At 34.8% G+C, this 23968-nt stretch overlaps 1 protein-coding gene across 4 annotated transcripts in view; it reads right to left on the bottom strand.

The window, feature by feature from the left end:
* The window catches only part of Nepl16 (Neprilysin-like 16), a 1095435-nt gene extending 1078571 nt beyond the window's left edge, over nt 1-16864 (bottom strand). For 2 of the 4 annotated variants that reach the window (XM_070113033.1, XM_070113031.1), the window contains exon 1: nt 16494-16864. In XM_070113033.1, coding sequence (XP_069969134.1) covers nt 16494-16637 — 144 coding nt within the window. In that variant the 5' untranslated portion in view covers nt 16638-16864. The remainder of the gene's footprint in view (nt 1-16493) is intronic. The other 2 variants (XM_070113030.1, XM_070113032.1) reach the window with 1 other exon arrangement.
* Nucleotides 16865-23968: the final 7104 nt, after the last annotated feature.

The following is a 23968-nucleotide window of genomic DNA, read 5'->3' as shown; positions in this document are numbered from 1 at the left end:
TGGAAGACTGGTCCAAAAGTTTTTAGAATAATAAAAGCTTTCATGACCTTAAGAAAATTTCTGGTTCGCATAAACAATGTTTTATTTATTTTGCATCCCCTTAAAAATGGTATACCGCAGGGCTCACCGCTATCGGTGGTGCTATTTATTATCGCTTTTGATAAGCTAACTGAAATATGCCTTAATACTAAAGGCATTAAATTCACAATGTACGCAGACGATGCTATTATTTATTGTAATATAAAAAATCCGCACACTGCTAACAATATTTTGAAGAAAATACTAACTGAGTTTAAGAAATAGTGCATGAACTCTGGTGCAACAACTTCCATTCCAAAATGTAAGCTACTACATATTTGCAAAAAGACAAAATATAAATATCCACAATTAATTTTTGAAAATATTGTAATAGAATCAGGACAATTTAAAAATTTTAGGATTTTGATAGAAGGTTTAATTTTCGGTATCAATATCTTATCCTAAGAAATAAGTTAACAAAAAGATTACACATAATTAAATATTAAATAAACTAGTAAACGATCTTTTATTCATCCCAACTCCCTAATGAAGCCGTAATACTCGCTAATATCGACTACGGTTTACCATTTTTGGATGGTATGCAAATTCGAACCTGAAGCTGTTACCAACAATAAAGGAAAGGGTATACGAAACAACGATGCAACTAATTCCAAAACTGATATACTCTCCAAATGCCAACTTACATAAAACGGTAATTTATGCGTCACAACATAAACGGAACTTCAGGCTAAAATCCACTTTACGCCACTGTATCAAATACGGAAAAGACTAAAACATCCATCCTCCCCAAAAGTCCAAAGAAGACAACAAACAGCCGGAGTGGTTGTTAAAAAAAGAAAATATCAACATGACTCTTCATACTTTTAAAAAGACCAACACCAGTAATGTAGTATTTCAGAAACATTTTTTATAGTTAATGAAAACCCATGAAGAAAACAATTGGACTGCAATTTATACAGACGGATCCAAAGCGACAAATACAGCTTTTGCTCTTACCAAAACAAACGGAAAATTTATAACAGGCGGGATTCTTCCGTGTTACTCGGCGGTATTTACAGCTGAGGCTTTTGCAGTTCCAAAGGCACTAGAATATGCGATACATAACAAAGGAAAGTTTGTTATTTGCTCGGACAGCTTTTTTGCTTATCTGCTGTTTGTAATATCCGCAACACTGCTACACTTATTTCGAATATTCGTGACCTGAGCATTAAATACAGCAATAAAGTCGCACTACTTTGGGTACCAGGTCATGTTGGTATTATGGGAAATGAATATGCAGACCACGCAGCTCGGAGTTTTGAATCAGCACCAACATTTCTAAATGAGCCACATGACAGAAACGACTTCTGTAATATGACACACACGGAATGGAAACACTTCGACCATCGGTACTCAACCTCCAACCCTATATATATCCTAAGGAAATATCTCGACTACAAGCTATCATCTTCACCCGCCTAAGGATGAGCCACACACAACTCACATATCAGCACCTCCTTACTGGCAAAGTAAAACCATCATGCCCTTTCTGCACAACTGCGTTATCTCTTCACCACATCTTCAAAATGCTCGGCTTTAACGAGTATTAGGCAAAAGCACAACTTTTTTCCAAATTATCAAGAAATCTTAATAATTCCTTCGTTTGTAAATATAATGAATATTTATAACTTTATTACCGATTGTAACCTACAAAATAATATATAACTGAATATTTAGCTTGCAATATTAGATTTTTTTCAGAGTTGATGGCTTTAACAGCTCGTACTCTTATATTTTTATATTAGGTTTAATACTACTTTGTATATTGCTCCTAATAAATAAATAATAAATAATAATCTTTTCAAGCAGTTATATGAAGACACACTGATGATATCCGAACTAAAGTTTGATTGAATAACGAAAATTATTGTATTTAGTGTTTGGGAACTGACTTAGTTCGCGAACCTATTTCACACAATTTAGAAATTAAACTGTAGTATATTCAAGATTATATGTTTAGTTAATTTTACTAAGACATTTTACTTATTGACCGATATATACGAAATTAAGGCAACCAAAATTTCGTAAATATTTCTATAAGCTATATTGAAGCGATATTATCCATATTTGGCATCGCGACATATTATTTTGAGAAAAATATACTCTCTGAGTTTCATTAAGATACCTCTCAGGTTGACCGATATTTTGGGTGATGTGTCAGCCATGGACACTGGTTCCACGTATTCGGTATCTAGGGATTTAAAAACTTATGGTACTATTTCGACTATTGAGGACATGAGATGACATACGCTAACGGCTAACGGAAATAAAGTTTATACATACATACTTGTACAAACATAACTTTATATATCTCTCTATTAGTTTTAGATGTTACACCAGAGAACGTAGAAGAACGAGAAGGTGCAGGTTCGACAGCGAACATTTGTAAAATTTCTATAGGAGAGTTCACCTCACCAGAGAATGTTAATGAATAGAGGGTTTCATTTATGCCACTATGCATAGATTTCTTTGTATGGTACAGTGATTTTTGTTTATGTAATTCCTCTGCTTCTTCTATTTCTGAGGCTCTTTTTGTATATTTTACAAATTTTAAACTTCTATCTTGAGCAAACATTTCAATCAATAATTTCTGTATCTTATGATAATCTGCTTTAGACACTTCTGAAAATATTCCCACTATTCCGCTTCCTTTTATACATTTTTTTAATGTTTCCTTGTTCTCTTCTACTTCATCCATTGGGTTTATTTCAATTATTTTTCTTCCATGCAGACTTTGCATATTTGGGCTCTGTGTCAATATGTGCTCAAGCAGTTCTTCATCTGTTGAATGAATTATTTCTGACAATTCCAGGTTTGATTTATTGTCGTTACCTTCTTTTTATTATTGGTGAGTTCTCAATTCGACTCAAAAAATCAGCTACAACATTATTTTTTCCATTTACGTATTCTATTTCAAAGTTGTATTTCTGCAATTTCAGTAACCACCTCTGATGAGAAAATTTCTTTCCTTTGTATTTACAAGTATTAACTAGATATTTGTTTGGACAATGACCTGTTATTATTTTAACTTTACTGCCATATACATATATATAGTCGGAAATATGTGATTGAAAAAATTACAGCTTAAAACTCTTTGTCCGTAGTCGGGTATTTTGCTCGTGATTATTTAGTTTTCTTTAATTGTAAAACACTGGTTGACCTTGCTGCGAAATTACTGCTCCAATGACATAGTCACTAACATCAGTTGTGATACTGAATTCTTTATCATACTTTGCGAATTTGAGAACTGGCTGAGATAAAATTAGTGCTCTTAAGTTCTCAAAGCTTTCAATATATAGTGGGTCTTTGGCATTTATTTTATTGCCTTTTCTTCAAATATATTAGGTAAGGTAAAAGGTTCGTTCGGTTTTTTTATTGATTTTATAAAAGATGATAACTTTGTGTACATTTGTCCGATTTAATCAAATATGCGCCGTTTTGTTTGTAAACTTATTGCCAACGAGATGCCAACTTCATTATACCCCTCTCGTAGAAGGTTGCATCCCTATTGGCAGGCAAAAAACTCGGAGGGCCAATTTTCACAGGCCTCTCTTGAAGCCAACTTCTCACCACTAAGCGCCTTCGCCATGAATAGGAAAAGATGGTAATCACTTGGTGCCAGGTCCGGACTATAAGGTGCGTGCATTAGGACCTCCCATCCGAACTCCCGCAGCTTCTGGCGCGTCACCAAAGACGTGTGTGGCCTGGCGTTGTCCTGATGGAACACAATTCGGCCTCTGTTGATCAAAGATGGCCTCTCCTGGATGAGCGCTGCCTTCAAGCGGTCCAGTTGTTAGCAGTAGAAGGCCGAATTGAGCATTTGACCATAGGGGAGCAGCTCGTAGTAGATGATTCCTTGCCAATCCCACCAAACACACAGCAAAACCTTCCTGGCCGTCAATCCGGTCTTGGCCACCATCTGGGCCAGGTTAAACGGGTCGATTTTGTTGCGAATCAGCAGTAATTCGCAGATGGAAATTCCGTCCATCATGTTTTTTTGCGTTAGTTCGTGTGGCACCCAACCATCAAGTTTCTTTTTGAATCCAAGGTTATGCAAATGGCTCCAAACGGTTTTCTGGCTTATCTTTAGTTCCGCAGCAACTAAGTAAGTGCTCACGTGACGGTCTGTTTCCACTATTTCCATGATTTTATCGCAATTTTCGACGACAGGCCTCCCGACGCGTGGTGTATCTTTGACATCTAAATTACCGGAACGGAACTTAGCAAACCACTTTTGTGCTACACGTTCGTTTACAGTATCAGGCTTATAAACTAAATTAATTTTTTCAGCCGCTTGGCTGCTTTTTCGCCTTGATCGAAGAAAAGTTGTAAAATATAGCGAATTTTCTCTTTGCTGGTGTCCATCAGAACGTACTGAGTCAATCAATAGAAAAACTGTCAAAGACAAGCGCGAATAAACACGTTTTCAGCGCCGTATAGTATGGCATGATGCGACACGTAACACTAGTACTATGGACAATAACGTCATCTCTTAGATAAAAATCGAAGGAACTTTTTACTTTACCTAATATTATCATGGGATAAGCTATTTTTGAATAATCTTTCCTGAATTTTCTGTAATATCCTGTTGCTCTTAAAAAACCTTTTAATTGTTTCTCAGTTTTTGGTATTGGTAATTTTTAAGTTGCTACACTTTTACTTTTGTTAATATGTGTCCCAACACATTTATCTGCCTATATTTTTAATTTGTTTTATTGTAATTTCAAAAATATTTTTCTCAATGAGCTTATATGCTCATCTAATAAAGTTGAAAAAATTAATATGTCGTCTAAATATACGACACATATTTAATTTATGTATTCTCTCAATATGTCAATCTTTGAAACGTAGCTGGGGCATTTTTCAACCCGAAAGGCATTCGAAGGTATTCATATAGTCCGGCCGGAGTAACAAAAGCTGTTTTATCAATGTCACTTTCTACTGCCATTATTTTCTTTACTGAGTCTTTTTATTTTACCCTCAAAATTATGCAACAATTTTCTAATATTTTTTAAATTTTCTTAAGTTTGCAGTACCAGAGAATGTTAATGAATAGAGAAGCTACTAGTAGTGCGTCAGCCAATGGCTTATTTTTAAAATAAATACCCCAGCGAAGGCAAAATATACAGAGATGCGACGCGCTGCATACATGTTGAGAAAGGTGGAACCGCCAACCAATGAGAAGCTTTCAAAAGATCTCCCAGAATCCATTGATTGCGCGTGAGCTTTCTAACCTAACTTTAAGCTGGAAACGCCAGCAGTGGCAGCTAAGAGACAAAGGACAGCTGAAGAGACTAAGCTGTCAGCCAAGAGACCGAAGTCTAAGGGCGTGACGCCCGCTTTATCATTGGGGTGTTGGATGAGGGAGATCCCAAAGGAAAACTCCCCAGAGCCCAATGGAAATGGGTGCAAGCCGCACTGACGAATGTGGCGTTGAGGGACTGCTAAGTAATAAACAATAGAATCCGTAGAACCGCTGGCGAAAAGTGGCGAAGAGATCAACTACGGATTCGGCAGAGGAAACTTGGCATCAGAATCGGAATCTAAAGTCGAGAAAGAACCAATGGAGTCCTCGAGTGACGTGGAGAACACTGAAAGAGGTGAGTGTAGTTTAGGGTCTGAGCTTGCAGACAGACTCTCTAAGCTATACAATGAGATTGAGCTTTTGAGCGACCCTCAAGAAGCCAATAAATAATGCGTCTTCTCCAAATTAATCTCCACCATAGCAAACAAGCTTCTCTAGCCCTAGTTAACCGCATGGCAGAAGAACGGCCTAATTTATCCTCATTCAGAAGCCAAGGGCTAATGGAGGGCGGACACCGGGATATACTATATATACTATATATTTATACATGTAAGCGGCGTAGGTAAGGCTAGGACATGTATCTTGGCTAATAAAAAGTTTAATATCTTCTTATTGCACAGTCGTGTTCATCTGTGGCTATATTCATTTCAAAGGTACTGTCATTTCGCGTCGTTTTCAGTAGATGTCATTTGTTATAGCGTGAACAACAATTTGTTTCATTCATTTGAAAGTGTCGAAATTTGTACCAGATAAAGTGTTTTTGCGGGGAGTTCTTCCTCATTACTTTAACATGAAGCAAAGTTCTACCGTATGCCATCGTATTTTACTGGACGTTTATGGTGACCATGCTTTAGCCAAACGTGCCAAAAGTGGTTTGCACGGTTTAAAAATGGCAACTTCGACTTAGACGACGGAGAACGACCCGGACAGCCGAAAAAATTTCAAGACAAAGAGTTGGAGACATTGCTCGACGCAAATAATAAAGACACAACAGCACTAAGCTGGGAGACGGGCGGAAATAAATACCGGCTGGTGTCATGATACATGTCGTATGACGAAGAAGTAGTACCTTCGCAGCTGATTAAGGAGTTGGTATGAGACAGCGAAGCATCCAAGTGCTGGATTTTACTTGGATGCGACTCCATCTCACACCACACACTATGGAGCAGCACGGACATAAACGAAAGGGGTGCTCTTTAATTATTTACTGGGAAATAAGCTTTTGTTATGCAACAGAGGCAAGATGCCAACATTTATAACTAGAAACCGACAGGAAGTATTAGACATAACACTTGTGTCGGCAGAACTGGTAGATAAAATGACATATTGGAGAGTACTGGAGGAACACTCCTTCTTAGATCACCGCTACTCTGAGTGTATAATTAAAGAGAGTGTAGATAGAGTAGAAAACCTCAGAAATCATAGGAAAAATAATTGACAGATTCCCTTGCAGGAGCTAAAAAAGCGTATTTCTATGATTCCACCATTTCAAACAGAGAACAAAGAGATCCTAGACATCCTCGTTAAACAGTTTACGGGTTCCCGTCGACAAGCACTAGAGGTGGCTTGTCCAATAACACGAAGCAGGGGAAAAATTAGGCCCCCCTTTTGGTCTCCCTTACTTAAGAACATACAGAAAGATTGCATAAAGCAATTCAATTTAGCCAAATTATCCCAAAGAATAGAGTGGGATAACAATTATAACCTCTTAAGGTCATTTAAAAATGAGGTAAGGAAGGCAAAAAAAGTTCGTGGAAATCTTTTTGTAATGACATCAAGAATACAGCAGAAGGGTCTCGACTTAGAAATATAATGACACAGTCCATACATAACATTGGATACCTTCAGAAGTCAGACCACAGCTGGACGGTATCAGTGAAGAGTCTCTAGGCCTGCTAATGGAGAACCACACAATGGCGCATACACTGGGAAGTAAAATGGTAGTAGAGTCCCCTCCTGTAGACATAGTGTTAAATAGTAATGTTTATTGGGCGATAGGATAAATCGCCGGGACCAGAAGGAGAAGAGCTACATAATAAACTGGTTAACAACTGCTTAAAGGGGCACTGCAATCAAACTATATTCCCTCGGTATGGGGGAAAGTCAAGGTGATATATATACCACAGGCGGGCAGAAGCTCACACACTATTCTAAAGGACTTAAGACCAATTTGTCTTTCCTCATTTCTTTTAAAAACGTTGGAGAGGTAGAAAAACACATAAGGAGCAAACTAAACCGAGGAACAATGGCAGCTCCGGAGTATGCGTATTCTAAGGGAAAATCCACAGAAACGGCGTTAAGCTCGATGGTAGCAGAGATTCAAACGCCTCTGGAGTTAAAAGAATACACCCTCGTAGCTTTCTTAGACATATAATAACATCCAGACGAAGGCCATACTGAGCGCAAGTTGCGTCATCAGATGACTCCACTCCCAAGCCAAAAAGAAGTATTTTTTTAATATGTATCGACGCAAGTTGCGTTATCAGATGACTCCACCACTCCCAAGCCAAAAAGAAGTATTTTTTAATATGTATCATACCAACGTGTATAGTTTCTATACATTTTAATATAATATGATATTGCAATAGCATATTGAGAACAGTATGTATGTAACATACATATGTACATACATCTATATATATTAAAGAAAGTCGTGTTAGTTACTCCACTTATAACTCAAGAACGGCTGAACCGATTTAGCTGAAAATTGGCAGGGAGGTAGTTTAGCCAGGAGAAGGACATAGGATACTTTTTATCCCCATCGACAGCATTCCCGTGTAACTTGACATGAAACGTCAGTCACTATAAAACGTGGTATAACAAAAAGGAATCAGACTTGGAATAACAAAACGCAAATGACAGCTATGTAATGACGTATGGATGGCAATTTGATATTTGTAAGAAATCAATAATAAAACTATTTCTATTAAATAAATAATTAGCAATTATAATGATAGTGCCATTGCCCATTCGTATAAACAGTGAAGTGAACTATAAAACTCGGTATGGTTGAAAATTTGAGTTTGAGTTTGAGTGAAGTGAAGTTTAGTTAATAATGCCGCGACCAAGACGATCGAATCTTTCCCGACAAAGCCGTGATGCAAGAAGAATACGAAATACTGCAAATGAAAGGACTGAAGAAGAACAAGAAAATGCACGTGAACAGCGCCGCGATAGTATGGCTCGACTTCGTGCTTCTCAATCACGAGAGCAAAGTGAAGCAGCCCGTGAAACAGCTCGGTTGGCAATGCAGAATCGTCGAGCGAACAACAGAGGTCAACAAATAGATAATTTGCGACGCAGAACAAGATATTTATCAAGTGCTGATTTGAATCGAGGAGCGTTTCAATACGATTGCAGCAATGATTACAGCTTGCATCCTAGCGTTTGCATTGGGCAAATGGACGTAGTTTGCGAGTATTGTGGTGCATTAAAGTTTTTCGGAGAAACGCCTGAATTATGCTGCCTTAATGGTAAAGTGAAATTGCCATTCTTGACTCCGCCACCTGAGCCATTGTATTCATTGCTTTGTGGCGAAACACAAGAATCACGCCACTTTCTTGCAAATACTTAAAAATACAATGGTTGTTTCCAGATGACGTCATTTGGGGCAGATATTATCGAAGAACGAGGATTTAATCCGACATTTAAGGTATTTATTTTTGTACTTATATAGAATGTAGTTAAAGAATAACTTACTTTATCTATTGGTACCTATGTAGTATATTTGCTAATTCTGAACTCTACTCTCTCATAGAAAAAAGTATTTATAACCCAGTTAATACTGTCTGGTTTTTATTAGAAAACGATAATCATTGGGATACGACAATCACTGAAGCCATTATCTCTGCATCTCCAAGTCAGATACGCACATTATTCGCTATCATAATTTCGACATGTTTTCCATCAAACCCATGTAACCTGTGGCACAAATACAAGGATAATATGTCAGAAGATATTTTACATCAAATTCGTGTCAGTTCCAGAAATCACGATTTTGAGATTAATGAGGAGATACATAATCGTGCTTTACTCCTGATAGATGATATGTGTTACCTCATGTGCGGTAATTTATTAATCAGGTTAGGAATGCCAGCACCATATCGTGAAATGAATGACAAAGCGAGTTCACTCACCTGTTCAACCTATATCTTAGATTGATGTCTCTAATTAACGTGCACCTGTGCGGCTACATGAATCAAATAGTTGGCGCCATCTTAGCTCACCCTGTTTAGGCGCTAATGGCCGCAAAAGGGTGACACGTTAAATTCCAAAGTGTTTTTTGGTCAATTGTTTTAAAACGAAAACGCGACGGGAATAGGACCGATTATATCGACAACCTACAAGGTGCAACAATCTAATGATATTATTCAGTGACGCAATGTACAATGAAGCATTGATTGTTATAGAGAATCATAGCATTGTCATCAGCAAGATGTAGGTGGACAAGCTCATTCAGCATTTAAGCTACTATTAGACATTTAAAATAAAATAACAAATATGCAGTGTGAAATAAAAAAAAACAATCGTGCCAGAGTGTAAAATTATCATTTGTGATGAATGCACTAGGGCACACAAACTTTCGTTTGAGGCATTGGATAGAATTTTGAAAGATATAAAAAACAACGACAAACCATTTGGTGGAACTCTTTACTTCTTTCAGGTGATTTCAGACAGATGCTTCCCGTTATTCCACGTTCAACGTATGCAAATGAAATCAATGCTAGCTTAAAATCATGGCGACTATGGCGTAATATTGAAAAATTACATATGACAGTAAACATGCGCGTTCATATGCTTCAAGATTCATCTGCCGAAACTTCTTATAACAACTGTTAGATATTGGATGCATAAAATTACGGACGAATTTTTGCACATTCATTAATTCACAAAATATTCGCACTTAACTTTAGATATAGATTCGCAATGATGATCAATAATTCACAAGTCCAAACGTTGTCTGTTTGTGGCTAAGATTTGGATACAATATGTTTTTCCCACGGACAAATCTTTGTGACATGTTCTCGAGTGGGCAAACCCTCCAGTTTGTTTCTATTAGCTAAGTACGGAATGACCAAAAATATTGTTTACTCGATTTCGTTGGGAAATTAATCTTTGTTTATTTTTAATTAAGAATAATTTATTAACATAAATAAAGTAAACTTATTAACATAAATAAAGTAAACTTTAATCGTCTACAACTCTTCATTCCTTTTTCAATTATATTTACATCCCTAACACACAAATACTTTTAAAAAAATAACGTATGTATATGGCAGATCAATGTTTGCCGGGTCAGCTAGTATATACCCAACGGTGGCATCGAATTTCATTATAAATATCGCCATTGGAAGCTAAACACAAATTCTCCAAGGCAGCAGCAAGCAATACCGCAACTTAACAATAAACGCAAATTCAGCTAATTGTAATATAGCGAAGGCGCAGAAAAGTAAAAGCTTAAAAGAACTTTTTCAAAAAGTTAGCCTTTTTCTGAAAACTCAAAGAACTGAACCCAATCGTTTAAAAAGTGATATATATATGTATATACATATATAATATATAAAAAAAAGAAACCAGTGACGGAGAATGTTAATGAATAGAGAAGGCGCAAATGTTAAATTGTATCTTTTTGAGTACTGATTTGTAATTTCAGATGAGGGAACATCGAAAAAGAAAAATACAGCACACAATGTGCGATATGCTATAAATAGACACAAAGAATGTTCTTAAATGAATTATGCGCATGCTGATTTAGATTTGTGTTTTCAATTCTATGATATGGCAAAATTTGGAATAATGAAAAGCATTTTGAATTAAAAATGAGGATAACTGGTAAAAACCGCAAAATGAAATAAACATTTAATAGGCTAAGCGGCCGCGTTTCCATTTTTGAGGTGGCCGAGGTCGTAAACGTGAAGGAGTTAAGCTCAATCCGAATCCGAGCATATACATACGTTCGAATCCTAAAACTCGTGTAAATTAAATTTTATTAAATTTTTTTATTTTATTAATTGGAATCTTAACATATCTAATACAATTACTTTAATAGCATATTTACTTCCTGGGATAGTTAAAATATTTCAGGAAAATATGTTCATATGTTTAGGTTTAATGAATATAAACAAAGATTAATTTGCCTCGCACAAACAATGACTTTTGTCTACACTTTTTGCTTTTTGTGAGAAGCAAGTTGAACGATCGCAGGCAAGGAGGGGTCAGGGGCGCACTGCCACTTGAAAATTGACTTATGCTCTTTTGAAATACTACGACTACCGATTGCGGTGCATTTTCATAGCGTTGTTTTTAGATAAAATGGGATGAATCGAGAAACTATGAAACAATGATAATTAGTAAACATATAAAAGTACTATATGGACTGTGCTTAAAATATATATAGATGTAGTTAAAGATTTCATATGAATGGCAATGTTATATAAATTTTACAAGTAAGGAAGGGCTAAGTTCGGATGTAACTGAACTTTTTATACTCTCGTAAAGTCAAATGGTATACTCGTTTTAGATTTCTTTGTGGATCTTGCCGCCTTGTTCTATGTTGACCGCTATTTTCGGTAAAAAGTCAGCTTTAGGCACTAGGGTCAACAAATTCAGTATCTAGGGACTTGAATAGTTTTTGTTCGATTTAGACAATTTTTGGTCACAAGGTGGCAGACTTCAAATGCATTATTCACGCAAAGTGATACAATCCTTATTGATTTACTTAGTGGAAAGTGAAAAAATCAGATGGAATTTAAAATGGTGTTATATGGGAAATAGGCGTGGTTGTAATCCGATTCCGCTCATTTTTGCATTATAGCATAGATATATTATATGTGAAGAATATTATGTACCGAGTTTGATAATAAGATATTGGTTTTCACCTAAATGTGGGCGGTGCCATGCGGCTCCTATAAAATCAGCTCATACGATCCCTGTGTTAAAATTTAATGACTCTGGCGTGTTTAGTGCATTGATTTATCCCGCTTTTAGTAGTTTTTAACAATACCGTTATATGGGGAGTGGGTTCACCCATTTTCACACCGTAGATAGGGGTGCAAAAACATTTGTTCTCGGTGAATTTTGTTATTATAGCTTTAGCAGTTTAGGAGATATGCACATTAAACCTATTAGGGGCGGAACCACGCCCACTTTTTAAATAAAATTTATCCGCAGATGCCCCTTTCTAATGCGATCCTGTGTGCCAAATACCCTTATATCTTATTGGGGAGCTTAGTTATGACAATTTATTTGTTTTTGATTAATGGCGTTTTGTGGGCGTGGCAGTGGTCCGATTACTCCCATCTGCAATACCAATCATCTTACGGTATCAAGAAACATGTGTACCAAGTTTCATAAAGATGTCTCAATTTTTACTTAAGTTACACAGCTTGCACAGGCGGATGGACGGACGGACAGACCCGCATTTCAACACGTCTCTGCATCATGATCATTTATATATTGTATACATATATAACCCTATATCTAACTCAATTAGTTTCAGGTGATACCAGCAACCGTTAGGTGAACAAAACTATTATACTCTGTAGCAACATGTTGCGAGAGTATAATAATATAATGTCACATATAGTGCACAATATGAAATAAATTAAAATATTATTTAAACTCGCTAATATGTCATGTTGCCAATTCTCCTTTCAAAAGGGAACATCAGAGAAATTCTTAAATTTCTGATTTTTAGCAAAAGTTGTGAGGAAGCAGCTTGTGGGCAACATACAAATGCGAGGGGGATGGTAGGATTTTCAGTGATACAAATTGTAAAATTGAAAATTTGGTTGACTCTTCAATTTTACTGAAGCCATTCTAATTTAACTTCATTCATTTTTATTTAAACTTTACTTATTATCATTATTTCATAGTTTTTCGATTCAGCCCATTTTATCTAAAAACGACGCTATGAAAATGCACCCCAATCGGTAGTCGTAGTATTTCAAAAGAGCATAAGTCAACTTTCAAAAGCAAACCACTTCAAAAAGGACAAGCGAGACAACATAGACAACCGACATTGTCGCAAACTGTCTATTCAAACAAATTTTGTCAACTCCTCGACGATACGCAAAATTTGGTGTTAATATGTATGCGAGCTCGTATGTATGTATGTTTGTCGGCAAAGTTGTCATTTGGTTTTCTTCAACGTATTGTCAGAACTCAATTTTTTGCTCCGCCCCTTGTCCGCACGAACTCGCCGTTACTTTAAAATATTTAAATTAAATTAATAAAAAAATATCTGAAAGAATTATGTGGCAGTGCGCCCCTGACCCCTCCTTGCTTGCGATCGTTCAACTTGTTTCGTTCTAGCTGTGCTGGCTTACAAAAGTCATTGTTTCTGAGGGGCAAGAAGAAGCAAGCATCGGCGTACGTGTACTTATGAATGTATGTGTGATTTTCACATTTGTATAAATACTCATAAATAAGGGAATATGCAATAAACCCAAACATATGAACATATTTTCTTAAGTATTTTAATTATCACAGGAAGTAAATATGCTATTAAAGCAACTGAATTGAGATCAGTTAAAATCTCAAATAATAAAATAAAATCAAAATAAGAATAAGAATTAAGATTTATGATTGACAGGATTCGAACATAAGCGTTTGTACTCGGAATGGATTAACTCCTTCACGCTTACGACCTGAGCCACCGCAAAAGCGGAATCGCGGCCGCTTAGCCACTGTTTTATTGTTATCCTTTGCATATTAAATATTTTACATGCAACACACAAAAATGTGTTGAAGAATTTATCTATTAATTATTTTTTTTTTTGTAAATTCAGGGGCCTTAACCAATAATCCTCAAACAACAAAAATTACGATTTTTTGGTAATATGCAAATGTAATTCAGCATGCGCATAATTCATTTAAGAACATTCTTTGTGTCTATTTATAGCATTTTCTCCGTTTCGATCATTGCGTGGTGTATTCCAAAATAATCGAAATTGTATTTTTCGATGTTCCCTCTTGTGAAAAGCTTAAATTAGTACTTCTTAACATTTGCGCCTTCTCTATTCATTAACATTCTCTGCTAACAGCTTTGCCAACAAATCTTTGCAAATATGTGCATATGTTTAAATATGAACATATTGACGCAGATTTTTGCGAGTCACGAAAAAATATTTTAGAATTGTAAAATATTTTAAATCGACAAAAGCTTTGTTGCCACTTTTGTCACTTTTTTCTGTGTTTTGTGGCCTTGCACGGTTATCACTTTTCCCTTCTAGTGGGAACATCAGAAAGTTGTTCAATTTATGATTTCTAGCTTTTGCCATCGTCGCGAAAAGACGCTTGAAGGCAATAGCATGTTTGGGGAGATGTGTAAGGCGTTTGCTTATTGCATTAAAGCTATGTGCGCCAGCATTCATGAATAAAAATGTTGTTGTTGTGTGATTTACTAAAAACTGCCATATTGATATTTGACGCTGCTCATTCTATTTGAGACAATTGTTGTTTTTGTATAACAAAGTTTGTATTTTTCCTATTGGCTTACATACTTACATTTGTACACTTATATGTATAAAGATTTGTGTAAAGATTATTAATGTGCAAGGTCATACGCATATTTGTACATACATACTTACATATAGAGCAGTGCGCGCACATGTATTTATTGATGAAGTGATAATATCAAAGATTCTATTTCTCAATGTGTACATACCAGAGAATGGAAATGAACTTTATAATCATGTACATATGTACACACATAAATTTTTAATTATGTAACAATTGAAATTAGAAAATTATTAAAAAAGTAAAATATATTTTTTTTTTGCATAATCTTTCGCATTTTATCATGCCGCATTTGTGCAAAAAAAATCATATTTTATCAATTTTTATCATAAAAATCGTTTATATGACGAAAAATAATCATGCATATGTGAAGTGGCATTTGTATTTCTTGTTTAAAGTATTTCATTTTTCTTTTTATGTTGGTAGATACGTATTTTGTCAGAGAACGTTGTTATAAATTCTCATTTCTGTTAAATAAAAGCAAATACTACAGAAAATGGTGAACTCCCTGATAGGAATTTTTCAGCTCTTTTAGCCGTCCAATCGAGCATCATACAAAATTCAATTTGCATTTTCTCGTCTGAATGGTGCGGTAAATAAACAAAACAGTGGATTCTGGTGCGAAGAAAATCCACAAATTATTCATGAACAACCATTATTGCGAGAAAAGTTTGGAGATTCGATAATTTCAAGAAATTGGGACATTGGAAGTTGTGATTTAACATCATAAGACTACTTCTTGTGGAGTTATTTGAAGTCACTGGGCTTTAGCAATAAACCAGACTCTCTTCAAACTTTGAGTGCACATATTTTATAAATTGTCGCAGTGTACATATTATATAGATTTTCTGCTTTTCCGCTTACTCTAACCGGTCGACATTTGGAATATTTTAATGAAATTAAGTGAACACGTTTAGTTTATCAAAATTTAGTTAAATATAATTATTATAAATATATGGTAAATGAAAGCGATCCAGATCTAGATTAGGCTCCATATACTTAACATCCGTTTATTTGACATATACGTAATATAGTCGTTTTTGTTCATTTGTAATGCTTATTGATGTCCATATCGAGTAAAAGTGTACAAGTAAGTTTAATGTTTTGTGTTAGTTACACTGATTTTAACATACATACCATAAATATTATATTAAGGATTTAAAACGAAATGTGTTGAAGCAAGTCAAATGATATACGGTATGAGACCATTGCCATTCCCATAAAAGGTTTTTAAGCGAAAATATATAAACTGCACGTACAATCTAGGATATACAATATTCTATTACCGGAGATAGATTCATGATATACCCCCGTCACATATACTAAATAGAACAGCGGTCTATGTAATATTTATGTCTAACGTTAAAGCAATTAATCCGGACTCTGTTCTACTTCTAGTATATCTAAAATAGCGATTGTGTTTAAAATATAAAATTTATCAACATCTGAGGTTATGTCCCGATTTTTTTCTTTGCGAAAAAATAATAAGTTCGGTTACAGCAATAGCACTACTACTTGTTATTTTTATCAATTTCCATAACTTCCTATAAATATTGAAACATGCATTTTTGGTTTTGGATTTTCTACATACCTTATATTTGGTAGTACTACAATTGTTTGTGCCTTCAAGAGCATCAGTGTCTTCAGTTTTCGGTGTATGACTGCCAACAAACGACATTTGCTTTTGGAGCAAAACCGTCTTAGTTGCGTTATTACTATTTTCTGTTGATGACATACAAGGACCAAAAGTGTTCAAAATCGATTAATTCCAACTGTTCCACATAAACTTAAACCATATGTTTGTTATGAAAACGACTTATTTTATTCTTTGGTGAAACACATTAGAATTAATAATCCCATTTTTCAAATACGATCAACAACACCTTTAATAACATAAATAAAATATAATTTATTTATCGCCAACTGTTGTTTTCATCTAATATGTTAAAATTTACTCTTCTTATTTATTTACTTATGTACAGTAGTTCATAGCTTTTTTGATACAGTAAGTAAGTGTGATAATATTTAAACCTTCACTGTCAATAAACGCGGAAAGTTACGTAATAATTTTATATGTACATTTAATTGATTGTCTGTTTAGTTGAAAGAAAGAGCCGGACTTATTTTATTTACAAAATATTTGACAACATTGATATAAAAAAAAAAGTTTATGTTAGTTAGTTTTTAAACTAAAAATAAATTATTATTGTGCTTTTCCATTTTCAATCTTTGGAGTGATAAACATTTGCTTTAGGGTATGTTGAGAAATATTCTTATTTTTGATCTTTCACGCGAGCTCCACATTTAGCAGTCGTTTCAATATCCATTTTGTTTATTTCAGTATTTATATTTCGAAAGGCGTGGGACATACTATCCGATCTAAATGTATATTAAATTTTGACTCGTCTGCAGTCTGACCATTTCTGTATTCTAGCAGACATAATCCTTACTAACATTCTCCTCAGAGAAAATCCGATCAGTTACGTATTGGGTGGTAGAATTCAAATTAGTAAATTATATATTTCATATTACATAGTAAAGCTGTATCAAATAAGCTAAGAACCACTGCACATATACCATTAGTACCATTATCGTGAACAAATTTTTGTGGAAAGCATTCGTTTATAACACTTAAATATATGTCTTAACAAATAAACATGAGTAAACTTCCAAAGCTCGTTGTTAAGCGCTTTTAATGAGTAGTATAAGAGCTTTCAATGCTTAAATGCTATTGCCATACATACAATAATATCAAGAATGATAGAGTAGAGTTTACGCCAAGTTACCGTTACTTTTTTCGGTTTAGGATGTAACAAATGTTACAAAAACAAAGACATTCTTATGAAATGGGAAAGCGTAAACATTTTTGTTAAATCGTGAAATAATTAATTCATTTGTTAATCTATTGACAATATAATTTCAAATTAAGTGGATCATTAAATTTGGAGTCACCAATACGCTCACATTTGTTAGATTGGTATTCAGTTCAATCCACACGTTACACTTAAATGTAGTCCGTTGGAACTTTAGTAGCGATTAACAACTATAGTATTCCCTCTTTTACGCAGTAATCCTTAAATCCTCCCCTTTAACCGAAATATTTCCTTGTTTACGAAGGTTGGTACCACTATACTTCACGCGACACTTATGGGACCTGCTGCTAACGTATGCATTCTTATACTCTCTACATTCCAGTACCTTACCCCCTGCAAGGACCCAATTGTTGTCGCAAAACCGTTGCTTTAAACAGAACAAGATACTCTGATGAGTGCGTCCACATGACGCGTAGCATGATTTTTGCTTTTACACCTTAGTTTATACCGTTTGGCTAACCACTGCCACACCACATCTACTTATATCCACATCACCACACCCACTTACCGTACTTTCCTACTGTTAGTAGTGCCAGAGAATGTTGATGAGTAGAGAAGGAGCAAATGTTAAATGAAAACTTTTTGAGTACTAATTTGTAATTCCACAAGAGGGAACATCGAAAAGTATAACTTCGAAAAAGAAAAATACACCACACAATATGCGAAATGCTATAAATAGACACAACGAATATTCCTATATGAAAAATCGTTGCGCATACCTATTTAGATTTATGTTTTCAATTTCTATGATATGACAACTTTATAATTATGAAAAGCCTTCTGAATTAAAAATCTGTATTACCGGTAAAAACCCCAGAATTCATAATAAAATAAACATTTAATAAGCTAGTTTTCTAACTTATGTATGTGCGTTGCGTAAGCAATATACTTATTAAACAAATGATAATAATAAAACGGTGGCTAAGCGGCCACGTTCCACTTTTGTGGTGGCTTAGATCGTAAGCGGGAAGGGGTTAAGCACAATCCGAATACGAGCCTATACGTTTCGAATCCTAAAACGAATTTTATTTAATTTTTTTATTTTATTAATTGGAATCTAAGCATATCATAATTCAATTACTTTAATAGCATATTTTACTTCCTGAGATATTTAAAATATATCAGGAAAATATAATATGTTCATATGTTTAGGTTTATTGAATATTTCCTTATTATGCGTATTTACACAAATGTGATAATCACACATACATTCTTAAATACACGTACGCTGATGCTTGCTTCTTCTTGCCCCGCACAAGCAATGACTTTTGTCTACGCTTTTTGCTTTTTGCGAGTTGAACGATCGCAGGCAAGGAGGGATTGGGGCGCACCGCCACATAATTATTTCAGATATATATTTTATTTATCGAATTCAGTTTGAAAACGATTATAGGTATGAATTTATTGGTATATATATATATATTGGTATGGTATATATGTATATATATAATATATATTATATTACGAAAATAATTCATAAATGCATCAGTACTTTTCAATACAAATTAAGCAACATATCAATATATTATGGGCCCTCACTTGACACGCCTATGTGCATGGTGGCAAGCCAACGAAATAACGGCGAGTTCGCGCGGACATTGTGTTGTTGAAAAAAACCAAATGACGACTTTGCCGACAAACATACATATTTATATACATACATACAAACGAGCTCGCATACATATTGACGCCAAATTTTGCGCATCGTCGCGGAGTTGACAAAATTTGTTTCAATCGACAATTTTGCGACAATGTCGATCGGCTATGTTGTCTCGTTTGTCCTTTTTGCAGTGGTTTGCTATTGAAAGTTGACTTATGCTCTTTTGAAATATTGCGATTACCAATTGGGCTGCATTTTCATAGCGTCGTATTTAGATAAAATGGGCTAAATCGAAAAACTATGAAACAATGATAATAAGTAAACATATAAAAGTACTATATGGACTGTGCTTAGAATATATAGAAGTAGTTAATGATTTCATATGAATGTCAATTTAATATAAATTTTGTAATTTAATGCCATAAATAGTGCATAATATGCAAAAATATAAATATTATTTAAACTCGCTAAGAGGTCATGTTGCCAATTCTCCTTTTTGAAGTGAACATCAGACAAATTCTTCAATTTCTGATTTTTAGCAAATGTTGTGAGAAAGCAGCTTGTGGGCAACATACAAACGCGAGGGGGATGATGAGTAGGATTTTCAGTGATACAAATTGTAAAATTGAAATTTTGCTGATTCTTCAATTTTACTGAAGACATTCAATTCAAATTCAATTTCATTCATATCGCACATTTGCGATGGGAATTCTATATGAAAACCAAATGTGGTTTACCAGGCGCACAGAAAATATAGCGCGGCGCAGAGTTATGAACGAGCGCACTTTGCTTTGAAGCAGACGCACGTTCCTTATGAATGAATTTGTTGTCGTTGTAATATAAAATACTTAGAAAATATGCCGCGAGTTCGCTTGAATATTATTGGCCGATGATGGTGCGTCTACGTTTTTTTTGTCACTTGCGCGAGTGTTAGATTTTTTGCGAAAGACATATTGATGGACATACATATGTACATATGTGTACATATATGCAAATATATTTGGACATGCGAATGAAGGAAGGCAATTTCGAGAATATTCACATATAGACATATGAACATTGAAGCAAGTAAACAACAATAGCCGTTTGAGTTCACAGATTAGACATAAGAGTTTGAATATTGTCTGTGGTGCTGCTTGTATAGCAGACTTCTTTATTGCAACGTGAAATATTTTGCCTAAGTTCAAATCCAATCATATATTATATAGTCCTTTTTTATTTTTATAACCCTTTTTTATGAATTGATATTTGAATTCTATTTTAATATTATTTCCCTGATTATTAAATTTTCCTGTTAGAAGTCAATTTCTTTCGGTTTTATTATTTCAATTTTTGTTTATGCGCATATCAAAGAACATCTGTGCATATGTATGTATATACATTTTGCTTATAGAGTGGTGTAGTTCGTTGCGTAAATTGACAGCTGTGGTGACATTTTATTTTCGAACTTGCGTGTTTTCGATGTTCCTTCTTAGCAATTAACATTTTAGTACTGCTAACATTTGCTCCTTCTCTACTCATCAACATTCTCTGGTAGTGCGTCAGCCAATGGCTTATTTTTAAGATAAAAAACCCAGCGAAGGCAAAGTCTACAGAGATGCGACTCCAACTTATACCACACACTATGGGGCAGCACGAACATCAACGAAAGGGATGAGTTCCTCTTTAATTATTTACCAGGAACTAAGCTTTTGTTATGCAACAGAGGCAGAATGCTAACATTTATAACTAGAAACCGACAGGAAGTATTAGACATAACACTTGTGTCGGCAGAACTGGTAGATAAAATGACATATTGGAGAGTACTGGAGGAACACTCCTTCTTAGATCACCGCTACTCTGAGTGTATAATTAAAGAGAGTGTAGATAGAGTAGAAAACCTCAGAAATCATAGGAAAAATAACTGACAGATACCCCTGCAGGAGCTAAAAAAGCGTATTCCTGTGATCCCACCATTTCAAACAGAGAACAAAGAGGTCCTAGACATCCTCGTTAAACAGTCCACGGGTTTCCGTCGACAAGCACTAGAGGTGGCTTGTCCAACAACACGCAGTAGGGGAAGAATTACCCCCCTGGTGGTCTCCCTTACTTAAGAACATACCGAAAGATTGCAGAAAGCAATTCAATTTAGCCAAATTATTCCAAAGAATAGAGTGGGATAACAATTATAACCTCTTAAGGTCATTTAAAAATGAGGTAAGGAAGGCAAAAAAAGTTCGTGGAAATCTTTTTGTAATGGCATCAAGAATACAGCAGAAGGGTCTCGACTTAGATATATAATGACACAGTCCATACATAACATTGGATACCTTCAGAAGTCAGACCACAGCTCGACGGTATCAGTGAAGAGTCTCTAGGCCTGCTAATGGATACTTACTTCCCAGACAGGTCCGAAAACCACACAATGGCGCATACACTGGGCAGTAAAATGGTAGCAGAGTCCCCTCCTGTAGACATAGGTTTAGATAGTAATATTTATTGGGCGATAGGATAAATCGCCGGGACCAGTAAGCGTGAAGGAGTTAATCCACTCCGAGTACAAACGCTTATGTTCGAATCCTGTCTATCATAAATCTTAATTCTTATTCTTATTTTGATTTTATTTTATTATTTGACATTTTAACTGATCTCAATTCAATTACTTTAATGACATATTTTACTTCCTGATATAATTAAAATATATCAGGAAAATATGTTCATATGTTTAGGTTTAATGAATATTCCTTTATTATGCCTATTTACACAAATGTGATAATCACACACACATTCTTAAATACACGTACGCTGATGCTTGCTTCTCCTTGCCCCGCAAAAACAATGACTTTTGTCTACACTTTTTGCTTTTTGCGAGAATCAAGTTGAACGATCGAAGACAAGAAGGGGGTTGGGGCGCACTGTCACATAATTATTTCAGATAGCTTTTATTTTAAAAACGATTATAAGTATGAATTTATGTGTATTTATATTTTTACGTATATCATTATTGTATTACGAAAATAAGTCATAAATGCATCAGTATTTTTCAATACAAATTAAGCAACATATTAATATATTATAAGCCCTGACGTGGCGTGTCAACCTCTGTGCATGATGGCAAGCCAACGAAATAACGGCGAGTTCGCGCGGACATTGTGTTGTTGAAAAAAACGAAAAGACGACTTTGTCGACAAACATACATATATACATACATGCATATGAGCTCGCATACATATTGACGCCGAATTTTGCGCATCGTGGCGAAGTTGACAAAATTTGTTTCAATCGACAATTTAAGACAATGTCAGTCGGCTATGTTGTCGCGTTTGTCCTTTTGGCAGCGCTTTGCTATTGAAAATTGACTGATGCTCTTTTTAAATACTACTATTACCAATTGGGCTGCATTTCCATAGCGTGGTTTTTAGGTAAAATGGGCTAAATCGACAAACTATGAAATAATGATAATAAGTAAACATATTAAAGTAATATATGGAGTGTGTTTAGAATATATAGAAGTAGTTAAAGATTTCATATAAATGGCAATTTTATATAAATTTTATAATTTAATGCCATATATAGTGCATAATATGAAATAAATTAAAATATTATTTTAACTTGCTAATAAGTCATGTTGCCAATTCTCTTTTCTGAAGGGAACATCAGACAAATTCTTCAATTTCTGACTTTTAGCATCGTAGTGGGGAAACAGCTTGTTGGGAACATACAAACGCGAGGGGATAGGTAGGATTTTCAGTGGTGGCTGTCGAATTGTAACTTGAATGAATTTTTCTCGTTTTACTGAAACCATTCAAATTCCATTTCATTCACTCATTTTATGTTATAAACTTAATTTCGCATTTGCGTAGGAACTTTATAGCGCCGCGCAGAGTTATGAACGAACGCACTTTGCTTTGAAGCAGACGCACATTCCTTATGAATGAATTTGTTGTCGTTGTAATATGAAATACTTAGAAAATATGCCGCGAGTTCGCTTTAATTTTATTGATCGATGATAGTGAGTCTACGCTTTTTTGTCATTTCCGCGAAAATTTGATTTGAAAGACATATTGAGGGACATACATATGTACATATGTCTACATATATGCAAATATATTTTGACATGCGAATGAAGGAAGGCAATTTCAAGAATATTCACATATAAATATATAAACATTTGAAATATGTAAACAACAATAGCTGTTTGAGTCCACAGATTAGACAAAATTGCTCGAATATCGTCTGTGGTGCTCCTTATTTATTGTAATGTGAAATATTTTGCCTAAGTTCAAATCCTATCAGATATTTTTATATACTCTTATTTTATTTTTATAACCTTTTTTTATTAAATGATATTTTAATTCTAATTTCATTATTATTTCCCTCATTATTTTCATTTTCTTTTCATAAGTCAATGATTCTCATTTTATTACTTTAACTTTGTTTACGCGCATGCCAAAGAACATCTGTGCATATGTATGTATATACATTTTGCTTATAGAGTGGTGTAATTCCTTGCGTCGCCTGATAGGATGGTGAAACTTTATTTTCGAACTTTCGCGTTTTCGATGTACCCTCATCGTAATTGACATTTTAGTACAGCTAACATTTGCGCCTTCT

This window comes from Bactrocera oleae, chromosome 2 (genome assembly GCF_042242935.1).
Source record: "Bactrocera oleae isolate idBacOlea1 chromosome 2, idBacOlea1, whole genome shotgun sequence".
Lineage (NCBI taxonomy): Eukaryota > Metazoa > Arthropoda > Insecta > Diptera > Tephritidae > Bactrocera > Bactrocera oleae.
This window is presented reverse-complemented; position numbering and strand designations above follow the sequence as displayed.